Source organism: Terrapene carolina, unplaced genomic scaffold, assembly GCF_002925995.2.
Source record: "Terrapene carolina triunguis isolate 2854851 unplaced genomic scaffold, T_m_triunguis-2.0 Scaffold89, whole genome shotgun sequence".
Lineage (NCBI taxonomy): Eukaryota > Metazoa > Chordata > Testudines > Emydidae > Terrapene > Terrapene triunguis.
This window is the reverse complement of record NW_020664440.1, coordinates 24,648,811-24,660,973: the sequence shown is the minus strand read 5'-3', so window position 1 is coordinate 24,660,973 and position 12,163 is coordinate 24,648,811. Positions and strand designations below refer to the sequence as shown.

The 12,163-nt window shown below is 39.1% G+C and overlaps 1 protein-coding gene across 1 annotated transcript in view; it reads right to left on the bottom strand.

The window, feature by feature from the left end:
* The window catches only part of ERC2 (ELKS/RAB6-interacting/CAST family member 2), a 633,577-nt gene that overhangs the window by 269,576 nt on the left and 351,838 nt on the right, over positions 1-12,163 (bottom strand). Inside the window, exons 10-11 of the mRNA XM_026650452.1 lie at positions 4,050-4,190; positions 1,945-2,085 (exon numbers count right to left, since the gene is read on the bottom strand). Of these exons, the coding sequence (XP_026506237.1) occupies positions 1,945-2,085; positions 4,050-4,190 (282 nt within the window). The remainder of the gene's footprint in view (positions 1-1,944; positions 2,086-4,049; positions 4,191-12,163) is intronic.

Sequence of the window (12,163 nt, the reverse complement as noted above, 5' to 3'; positions counted from 1 at the left end):
TGATGTGTTGATATATACATTCATAGATGTTCACTTAGAATTTCAACTATTTCAAGCAGATTTCCATTTTTTTTAAGATGACAGGTGCTTTAGCATTCTAAAGAACTATTTATTACAAAAAATTTCCCAAAAATAAGGCCACTGGAAAAATATTTTGAACATGTGAATTCATTTGAACGAATACCGCTAAAAGCAACAAAATTAAATGTAAAAGTTAACCATAGAGGTAATAATATTTAAATTATAAGTGTCTTACCATGCTCATCACCTGATCTGAACTATAATACAAATAAAGATTCTTCACACCTTCAGTAAATAATATTTATATTTCTTTTAATAAAATAAAAGTGACCTATGCCTACATGCATTATTTAGGTATTTTAATTCTGGTGCAAATGGCATTGATAATTTCTTGTAAATATTTGATAGGTTAAGATTTTGTTAAAAGCTCTTTGCATGCAAGTTTATTTGAAACGATGCCCTCCTCTCATCCAAATAAGAAAGGCCGTAATGGGTCAGACCAAATGTCCATCGAGCTCAGTATCCTGTCCTCCAACAGTGGCCAATGCCAGGTGTTTCAGAGGAATGAACAAAACAGGTAATCATCAAGTGATCCATCCCATTACCCATTCCCAGCTTCTGGCAGACATAGACTAGAGACACCATTCCTGCCCATTCTAGCTAATAGCTATTGATGGACCTATCCTCCAGGAATTTATCTAGTTCTTTTTTGAACCCTGTTATGGTCTTGGCCTTCACAACATCCTCTGGCAAAGAATTCCACAGGTAGACTGTGCATTCTGTGAAGAAATACTTCCTTTTGTTTGTTTTAAACTTCCTGTCAATTAATTTCATTTGGTGACCGTTATACGGTCACCCCAACAACTGTATATATAGTGTGTTTTATACATGTAAAATTTATATTAGATCATAATATTTTGAGTGTGCTCTTCTAAAGTATACATTACAGCACATATACCTACTCTAGAAGTACGTAATAAAATCAAAAAGATAGGTAAAAATATAAGATTCAAATTTTGAAACCCTTGCTCACCCTTGAGTAATACCTTACTCCACAGGTCGTCCAACTGAAATCAATGAGGCTAACTATTCAACATGAGGAAGGGTATCATAATCTGGACCTAAAAATGTCAATATTCAAGCTAAAATAATTAACCTCTTCTAGAGCACATAAGCATATAAATCTATGTCCAAAGTATTCTGGGGGTTTAAAGTTTTATCTACACTTCTCACTGGCTTATTTAACAGTTGCGGAAGGAAAATATGATGCTTAAACCCACTGAGTATATCATGAGTTTGGTGTTCAAACAATGAGTGCAGACACTACCAAATGACAAAGCAAAAAGTCAAAGAAACACATGAAAAAAAATGTGTCAACAAAATTTGGAGATCAGTTAGTATTGTAATGAAGTAATCTACATAAAATTATTGGATAAGTATTGTACTTCTAAAACATTTTTCTTTAAATGTTTGCTTCTGCTTCTTGGTGGATATAAATAATGCCAACTGTGATATATTCAACACTATTTTTTTTAACTACCTAAAATTTTAATTAATTAAATAAATACATAAAATTAAGGAGAATTTCAGTATAAAACCTAGACATTTTTGACTAGAAAGAGTAATTTAGATTTGTAGATATAGTAATGGCTGGTTTCTATAACTTCCCCCCTTCCCCCAGTATTTTCACCAGTTTTTCCAAATACCCCTTAGACAGGAAACTTAAGACAATTTTTCAGGCTCACAGACAGCTTTTATACATGCTTCTTAAGAAAAAGTCAACATTGTTTGATGCTAGGATCAGCAGACAGCAGAAGACTGCCAGATTTTAAAATGGACCTCTTGCTTCATTGCCAGTTATATACTAAAAAAGTGAAGAGTTTAGTCCATTTCACAATAAGAATTTTCTTAGAAGGCACTTACCTTTTTCAGCTGTGCTTCCAACTTACTACATTCTTCTTTCTTTTGTTCTATGGCTATTTCTAAAGACTTTAATTTGGAGTCTCTTTTCAGCCCTGTTGATGCCAATGATGATGCATGTTCTTTGAGGTCAATTAAATTAGACTGAAAAATTATCCAAAAAAAGAAGAAAGAGATGGTGTTAGAAATTGCATTGATCCTAGCCACTAAGATTGTAAATTATCGTACCGGCTATATTTTCAGTCAAAAACTTTGTACATGTGTGCAGACATGGGGATGGGTATTTACAGCATACTAAAATATTATTAGGTAATTTTTAGAAGGTTAACAAAAAGTTGAATGTCTATGAAAAGATTACTTGTTCTTGAATATACCATGTTCCCTCTGCTGAAAAGATAGAGGGTAATTTCCTTGGGGAAATGGATGATTCATTTGTATTTTAAATGTAATCCTTGAGAATTAGAAAATAGTCGATTCTATATTTTACACTGATCAGTGTTCTCCTTTATATTTAGTTTACTATCAGATTTTACTTTTGCCAGTTATCCTATGATAGAAGGGTGGAGGTAGCTGTACACATCAGTATTCTACATATTCATTTGTACTTAAAATACTATTATCAACTTCTATTGTTAATTTTGTCTATTTTACTTTTAATAGCCTATAGAAGCTTTAAAATAAATTAGAATCATAGAGGTTAAGCCCCAGAAGGGACCACTGGATCATCTATTCTGACCTCCTGTATATCACAGGCCACTAACCCCTGCCCAGCACCCACACAGTAAACTCAAACACTGAAATTAGACCGAAGTATTACAGCTCTCAGGAGACAGGCACAGAATCGGAGGAACTGGGATTCACCAAGACCTGAGACCCCCGCCCTCCCCCAGTAGCAGGGAATTGATTAAGTAAGATAAATACAGATCATCCTGCAAATGAGCCACAACCCATGGAATTCTCACCATCATTTCTTTTAGCCCCTGCAAAAATGGCAGCAGGCTTTTATTAAAAATATCCTCCTCATCATCATGCTGGTGGTAGATTTAAAAAAAACCCCACCAAAGACAGACTTGAATAGAAAAAAATATTTCCCATTAATTCATCACAACTTTAATTATTTATAAATTCTCACCCAATAGCTTTACTTTAAAGGGTACTCAGACCCTACAGGAGAAGTATGCAAGAGAAGAAAAACCAAAAAGAAGTATCTTGCAGCATGACATGAATAGGATTTAATCTTATCACATAGTTCATAAGAATCTAATGATGTGAGCACAGAGCAGTGGTATGCAATGGCACAACAAAACTTTAGTAAAGAATCAACCAGATCAGGGAGTCACCAAGTAAAACCCCTTATCAATAATCAGTCTGGCTGAATCAAATACTTGTGGACCTTACTCTCAGAAGGTCTTGCTCCTGCTAAGCCCATTAGTTCAAATAAAAACTGAAAATAGGACCAGCAGTGGAATACTAAAGCCTTGTCAAACATGTGTAAAGGAAAGGAAAGGAATATACACAAAGAAGAAATAAAGGGAAAGAAATATTTCATGGAAAGTAATCAAGAGTTTGACAGTGGGGAATGTTCAAAAATATACTGCTTTAGGAGTTAGTTTCTAAAAACAGTTGAAAACCAATAGCTTAAACCAGGTTTCTCAACCACCGCAACCCTTATCTGACAACAAAAATTACTACACGATCCCAGGAAGGGGGACCGAAGCCTGAGCCCCACTGCCCCAGGAGGGTGGGCCAAAGCCCAAGCCCCACTGCCCTGGAGCAGGCCCGAAACCGAAGCTTGAGGGCTTCAGCTCTGGGTGGGACGGCTGACACCTGAGCCCCGCCACCCAGGCCTGAAGCGCTTGGGCTTCAGCTTCAGCCCTGAGCAGTGGGACTCTGACTTCGGCTTCAGCCCCAACCCCCAGCAAGACTAATACCAGCCCTGGCGACCCCATTAAAACAGGGTCATGACCCACTTTGGGGTCCCGACCTACAGTTTGAGAACTGCTGGCTTAAGCAATTTGACAGTGTCTGTAATTAACTTGTTTATATCAGTGAAACTTGTTAGGAAGATCAGAACAATAAAGATTTTAAATTTTACTGCAACGGCTGACCTCCTTCTCTGTTAGTTCAGCTTGTAAAGCATTAACTTTCTCCTTCAAGTCTTTGTTTTCCTTTTTAAAGGATTCTATTTCTTCCAGTCTTTCTCGGTCATCCCGTTCCCTCTGCTCCTTCAAGCGCTCTATTATTCTCTCCTAACAATAAGAAAGAGTAATAAAAATGTAAAGCTTGGTACAGCAATTCAGAAAAAAAAAAGCTCTCTTTGCATTAAGTTGCACTGTGGAAATTGATCTTTGGAAGCACATATATCACCTTAATTCTCGAGATAAGGGAAATAAGAGGACGCTCCATCCAACACTTACTGAAGACAATAGAAATATTTCCACTGGCTTCAGTGGGCATTGGATCAGCCCTAAATGCTGAATTATGGTACCATCCTAGACAAAGTTCAACAAAATTTGATATTAATGTAAAATACATAGACGTTTAAAAATATTTAGAGAACACTACATATTTGGACAATGCACCTGCTTTGTTGTTAATCCATAAATTATGAATGAATGTTCAAAATGACAAAGCCACGTTTTCTACTATACTCAGTTTGAATTTTCTTATTACAGTCTAGCTTCCCAGCAAGTTCTATGCAGGTTGCAATAGAGTTTCATGAAAGTTCTAAAGTTTAGTTAACAATTGTGTGATAATTTAGAATGCAAGCAACAATCTGTCAGTTATCGATAATGCTATATTCACAGGTATGACATTTTGGAAAACATTGAATGAGACAGAGAAAAAGGTACCTTCATTTTGATTGCAAAACCCAAAAGAAGAACATTTTCTATCCTAATAGCAACGATTACACATATGCTTAAAGTTGATCATATTCTTTAATGGTGTATTGAATTTGGATCTAAGCAGGAGAAGGAAAATGATAGTTTTTCTTCATGGCTTTGAAGGGATTACCTCTAGAACGTTTATTCAGTTCTGGGCTCATCAACAGAAACACTGACAAATTAGAAGGTAGTCACTGCAGATTAACATGATTCATGGGCTAAAGAATTGATTTAAAAATATGTAAAAACACAAGTATATAGTGTATAGTTTAGCTAAACAATGACTAAATTGGGGAACATCGCCATCTACAAATATTTGAAATGTGTAAACAAATCAATAGGAGAAAATATTTAGTGTGAGATGAAATTAAATTAAAAATAGGATAATTTAAGCAGAATGTCAGGAAAAACCTGACAGAGAAATTTATGGAAACTATGGAATAAGTCTCCCAAGGAATGTGATGGAAGCCATATCACTCAGGAAAGTTAAACCTGGACTAGACAAAACAGTGTCGTAGTATGAAATACTACTACACTGGCAGGAAAATGGATGACATGGCATAATCCATCTTTTCCCCCTCTGATTCCTTTGGTGTGCCATTTTAGTGCTGTTGATTGTTTCTTTTTAAGTTCTTTTTATACTTATGCATGAAATCTATATTATAAAAGCAGCACTCTTAAAATACTGCTGCATACCAGCATATGACCATGGTTAGTGGAAGTCTAATATTGTCAGAATAACATACATTCTCTTTCTCTCATGTTAATTTGCTCTATGCATAGCTTGTTGTACTGCAATACATGTAATGTTTTATTTTTGCTAGCTTTAATATGATTTATTCTCAGTTGAATTTTTTATTACATCTCAAAATGTCAATGAAATATTGAAACAAAGACAGCACCACCTTAGTGGCTTCTCATCAGCTTATTTTATTTGTAAAAAGCTTAGCTACCGTGTAAGGGGGGGAAAGCATTCATTCATTCACAGAACTTATACTGAAATGTATTATTAAGAATATCTAGTTATTTAACTGTCCTCTCTAGACATTCAGTATAATCCTTCTCAGAGGCTTAGAGGCCCTTCAAAACTGTTCCCTTCCCATCCCCCGCAGGTACAACAGAAATCTGTAAAAGGAATAACCTCAACCTTTAAGACACAAAGGATGAAAATAAAGTGCAGAGTGTGAGCCTAACAAGTCCAGCTCCCACCCTTGCAGCAGCCCTTCCTTCCTCCTCTCCCTCTTCCTCTTTACTCTCCTTCCTCCAATGAAGACATTCCCCTTCCTTAGCCCACTCAATGAAACATCAAAAAAGCCCCCTTTCTCCAAAGAGGCAGAGCCTTGCATTCCCCACAGCCTTGCATTCTGTACCTCAGCCATTAGTTGCTTTTCCTCACTTTACCCACATATCTGCCATGTGTTCCTTCCCCACGACTGTCTTCAGTGGCCATTGTGTACTGTCTGCCTGTTTGCTTCCCAGCATGAGAGAAGGTGTTGGAACTCAATGATGGGACAAGTGGAGCATGAGTAGTGTTTCCAGCAGACAGGGAGGGCTTTTCCAACTCTTGCCTGTCTTTTCAGTTTCCATGGCTCCAACCTTACGTAAGCACAAAACCCCTTGGTGTTAACAAAAGATTTAGGTGTCAATAGAGGATGTTTGGGAACAAACTGATAAATTAAACAGCAACAAGTCACCAGGACCAGATGGTATTCACCCAAGAGATCTGAAGGAACTCAAATGTGAAATGGCGGAACTACTAACCAGACAAATGGAGGAGAGCTAATGTGATGCCAATTTTTTTTAAAAAGGAGCTCCAGACATGATGTTGGCAATAACAGGACAGTAAGCCTAACTTCAGTGCCAGGCAAACTGGTTGAAACTATAGTAAAGAACAGAATTATCAGATACATAGATGAATACAATTTGTTGGGGGAAGAGACAACACGGCTTTTGTAAAGGAAATCATGCCTCACCAATCTATTAGAATTCTTTGAGGGGGTCAACAAACCTACGGACAAGGGTAATCCGATGAATATAGTGTACTTGGACTTTCAGAAAGCCTTTGATAAGGTCCTTCACCAAAGGCACTTAAGCAAAGTAAGCAGTCATGGGATGAGAGGGAAGGTTCTCTTATGGATCAGTAACTGGTTAAAAGACAGGAAAACAAAGGTAGGAAAAATGGGCACTTTTCAGAATGGAGAGAGGTAAAGAGCAACATCCCTCAGAGATCTGTATTGGAACAAGTGCTGTTGAACATATTCATAAATGATCTGGAAAAATGGGTAAACAGTGAGGTGGCAACATTTTCAGATGATACAAAATTACTCAAGATAGTTAAGTCCAAAGCAGACCATGAAGAGTTAGAAAGGGATCTCACTAAACTGGGTGACTGGGCAACAAAACAGCAGATGAAATTCAAAGTTGATAAATGCAAAGTAATGCATATTGGAAAACACAGTCCCAACTATATATACCCAAAATAATGGGGGTCTGAATTAGCTGTTACCACTCAAGAGAGAGATTGTGGAGTCACTGTGTATAGCAGGGGTTGGCAACATTTCAGAAGTGGTGTGCTGAGTCTTCATTTATACACTCTAATTTAAGGCTTCGCATGCCGGTAATACATTGTAACACTTTTTAGAAGGTCTCTCTATAAATCTATGTAACCCCCAAGGAGATTACATAGATTCCTGGAGCTCTGTCTGCTGGCAGCTCGGGGAGGAGGAGCCAAGGCAAACTCAGAGTCTGCCCGGCAACCGATAGGGAGTGAGATGCCCCTCCCAGGGAGTTCAGGAGAGGGGAGAAGCCATTTTGGAGAGGCTGGAGCCAGCCAGGGCGAGGGCAGGACTGGTTGTGTGGGGAGCTGGTGAGTCCCAGGCCTACACGCAGGGTTCCCACTGAGAACTGGCCTCTAGGGACCTGACAGCCGATCCCTCACCTGGGTTTTCTTTCCCCACGGATGAGTCCCAATTGGTAGCATTTGCTGAGAAATTTCACCTCCAGCTCCCTAGGTGAGACTAGTCACCACATGGTCAGCTCTGCTAGTCCAGGGAAGCTGCCTGCTGAGTGTGTGACTGGAGGCTGGGCTAGGAGGCTACAGTTTGGCTGTTAGGGTAGTTGTATAACCTACACCTTGAGCCCTGCACCCCTTTGTGGTGAGGGGAAATCTTGGGACCAACGCAGCCTGATTCCTGCTTGAGGAGGATCCCTGACAGCAGACAGCCGCCCCTCTGCAGTGACTGAAGAGTCCAGCGTCATCTTCAAACCAGAAGATCCATTCATGGAGTTCATGAGTGCACCGTCTTTTAGTTAGTTAGTCAGGGGATTTGTTTTGGGGACCCCCTACTCCCTGAACCGTGTCCTCAAGCCAGGGAGTGAGGGTTTGAGAATTTTATAACCTCCTGCTTATTATACCTGTGGAGGGATTCACCACCTCCTCCCACTTGTGGGTCCTTTGGACTGTACTGAACCCAGTCAGCCACACTGCTAAACCACTGCAGAGAATTTTATAGGTCATCAAGGGCCCCAGCAAAGTGCGCGTACCAACAGGACACTAATTTTACACTTGTTACATCAAGTCATGGGTATTTTCAGTGTGGGCACAGGTGACCCTAAAAATAGTGTTTCACCCTGTTATGCTGTATTTGTTGCCTGTTTAATATAATTATTGTGTTGAATATATTTTTATATGTTATGTTATTTCTTGGAAGTCTCCCACTATCTGGCAAGTAAGTGGGGATTACTCTGTAGTTAGAATTTTCCGCCCAAGCTGCCCTGGTGACCCTGCCAGGAAGGAGCGAGGGGGGTGGAGGCACCACCAAATAATTTCATAGAAAAAAAAAAGATTTACCCTGCTGAGTGGGTGGCGGGATCCAAAAGAACCCAGACCTGTCCATCAAAACCTGTAAGCGGATTGCCATTAAAGGAGGTAACCAGGTGGAGAGGGGCGCTACATCTATAATATATAACCAAACTACTGTTATATATAAAGTAAACAAGATTTTCAAAATGTTTCAGAAGCTTTATTTAAAATTAAATTAAAATGCAGATCTCATCAGTTTAGTGTGGTCCTCGCCCTTGCTTTTCCTTGCTGAGTTTTCCAATGTCTGGCACGTATTTGGATACTTTAAGCTGCACACAGGCTTCTGAGTGATCAGTTGTTAACTGGCTCCGAGAGGGACAGAGGACAGATATCATGTGTGAATATACCTGTTCACACAGGTATGTAGATCCAAATGCTGAAAGCATTGCAAACGCAATTTTCTTCAAACAGTTAAATTTCACTGGCAGGGACGTCCAGCAGGTCAGAATAGAGGCCCCAGGATCTCTCTCGGTAGCTTCAAGTGCGCTCTGCAATCCACAAACTTTGATGTCCACAATTCTGAGATTTTTAACTGAATGAGTTGCATTTTGAAAAAACTTCGACACCCATCCACTGAAATACAGACAAATCCAAGTCGCTTTCGTTGAACTTTTCACGTTTAATTAGAAAAGAAAGCATTGGGCCAAATCGCTGGAAATCTTGAAATCTGTCAGAAAATTCTGATTCCAGTCCTTGCATGTACTTTCCAATCTCATCAACACTGACAGTGCAATGTGTCGATAGCTCTTTTATGTGTTGGAAATAGCGGAAAGTAGAAATTTGAATATCCCTGGAAAAAACTGCTAGTTTCACAACAAATGCTTTCCAGGCTTCATAAAGATCCAGAACTGTTTGCCCTGCACCCTGGACACAGAGGTTGAGTTCGTTTAGGTGAGCAGCGACATCAGTTAGAAACATGAGCTTACACAGCCATGTGTCATCATCCAGTTCAGGATAGTTTTGTTCTTTTTCCGACAAAAAGGCCTTGATTGCCTCAAAACAGTTTACAAAGCGCACCAAAACCTTGCCACAACTTAGCCACCAAATGCTCCTGTGAAGTGGGATGTCATTATAAGCACTGTCCATCTCTTCTAGCAGTGCTTCAAATTGTCTGTGAGTCAAAGCAGATCGAGCAACAAGGAAATTCACAATTCGCACCACTGTATTCATCACATTATTAAGCTCTGAATTGGAAATTTTTGCACACAGGTTTTCTTGATAGATGATACAGTGAAATTTAACTGTCGAATGGCCAATTTGATCTTCAAGTAACTTTACAAATCCCTTCTGTTTTCCGACCATGGCAGGAGCACCATCTGTTGTCACACAAAATATTTTTCTGATGTCAACTCCTCATTCTTCAAAATGGTTTACAAAACTTTCCAGTATATCTTCCCCCTTTGTTGTGCCATGCAGGGGTTTTAGGCAACAAAGTTCCTCTTGCATTTCATAGGAAGCACAATATCTTGTAACAATTGCCAAACGTGGAACGTCATTTATATCCACACTCTCATCAACTGCAACACTAAACACTGCTGTGTCTTTCAATGCAGTCGTCTGCTTTTCCTTAATGTTTTCTGCCATTTCACTTATGCATCTCTCAACTGTTCTGGCAGAGATAGGCAGTTCTTTTATTCTAGATATGATTGTATCTTTATTTGGCAAATCATTGAACAAAATCTCCGAACTGCTGAGAAAAACTTCTTTTATATATTCCCCACCTGTAAACGGCTTTCCGTTTTTTGCAATGCACTGTGCAATCTTGTAACTTCCTTCTGTAGCTTGATTTTTACTTACACTTAAGCTTTTAAAAACACTGCTTTGCTTCTCATAGGCTGCTATTGCCTTTTTGATTGATTCAGTCTTGTCTGCTTCATCAAGAAAGGTTTTCTCGTGCTTCATTTCAAAATGTTGTCGAATACTTGATGTGCGACAAACAACACTTTCATAACAGACAGCACAAATAGCATGGTCCTTCTTTTCAATAAATCCAAATGCGTCTGTCCAAGCAGGCTGAAATGATCGGACATCTAGCTTCGCTTTCTTAGGAGCTGCCATTTTGTCAAATGTTCCCTTCAACTCTCAGTGGGAAAAAAATGGCGATAGAAGGCAGGCACAAGGTCAAACGCAGTGTTGTCTGAGATAAGCAATTTTAAGATGGGGGTGCTGAGCTGCACCCCCTCTTGCCTGGTGTGCAACCCTCACTGTCCCAGGCTTGGGACAGTGGGCCACAGCGGGGAGGCTGCAGAGGACTGATCCAAGGCCAGGAGCAGAGCCCAGTGTGGCCTGCTGGGACTCCAGGCCGGAAAGCAGGCTGAGCAAGGCTGGAGATCCAGACCTGGCTGCAGGAGGTTAGCAGCTGGAACCCAAGATTTTGACATAGGTAAATAATCAGCACTAAGTTTGATGTTCTTGTAATAAGAATATTGATATAGAACAGATATTTGCTACTGCACTTCTGAAGAGCATTTTTTTAAAAGAGCCTGAAATTCAGAGTCCTACTCTCATTTTACGTCCTGCATTTGCTTGTCAGAGAAAATCACCTTTATTCCCTTGGATAAACATACATCTATATTATAGAGTTAACACTACTATGAGAATCTTTGGCTGAAGACAATGTTGAACAATTACATAGTTCTCTTTCTAACATAAACAGGCTACATAGTGATGACATTCCTGTATGTACTTAGATGTGTTCCATCTTGCATACAGCAAAAAGAAATTGTCAAAGGCCAACTAGCAAAACCCTTTCCAAGACATTATAATTTTTACAGTGGTAGGCTGCCCAGCTCTGTACACCATATTCAAAAGAGAGTGAAATCCTGGCTTCATACAGTCAATAACAAAACTCCCACTAATTTCAGTGGGGTCAGGATTTCATCCAGAGTCTCACAATTTCCTTTAGCCATTTCAATAGGACTTTGCGTAGGCAGAGAGGTTCGCCCATGTGGATGAAGCTGCAGGAGCACGGCCTTAAATAGAAACATCACTTTTGAGCAGTATGACAGAACTGTTCTAAGTTTACTTTTTAATGTGTCACATATTGTGAGCTACACAAGACATGGATAATGTACGTTATTAAGAGCCCAGACTCACTCCTAATAATAAATAAATTCCCAGACCGCTATGGGGAATCATAGATTCTATGATATTTAAACTGTAAATTCAAAGATTATCCTCCTGCATTGAATGTAGATTAAGAAATGTTAAAATATGTACATTGCTGTATGCATAATTACGTTAGGGTGTTTTTGTTTTGTTTTTCATACCAATGCCACCTTGAAGATTTAGTTACTTAAAGTAATATTCCCTATATAATAAACTATATTAAATGTATACATAATAGTCACTCTGGCATTTTATTAATGGTTAAATAGTATAAAATTATTCTCAGTCAATCACAAAAGAAGGCTAATTTAACTGTCAGCTGCAGGGGGCTAGATGTCAAAAACGTGTTAAAAGGGCCTAATATACC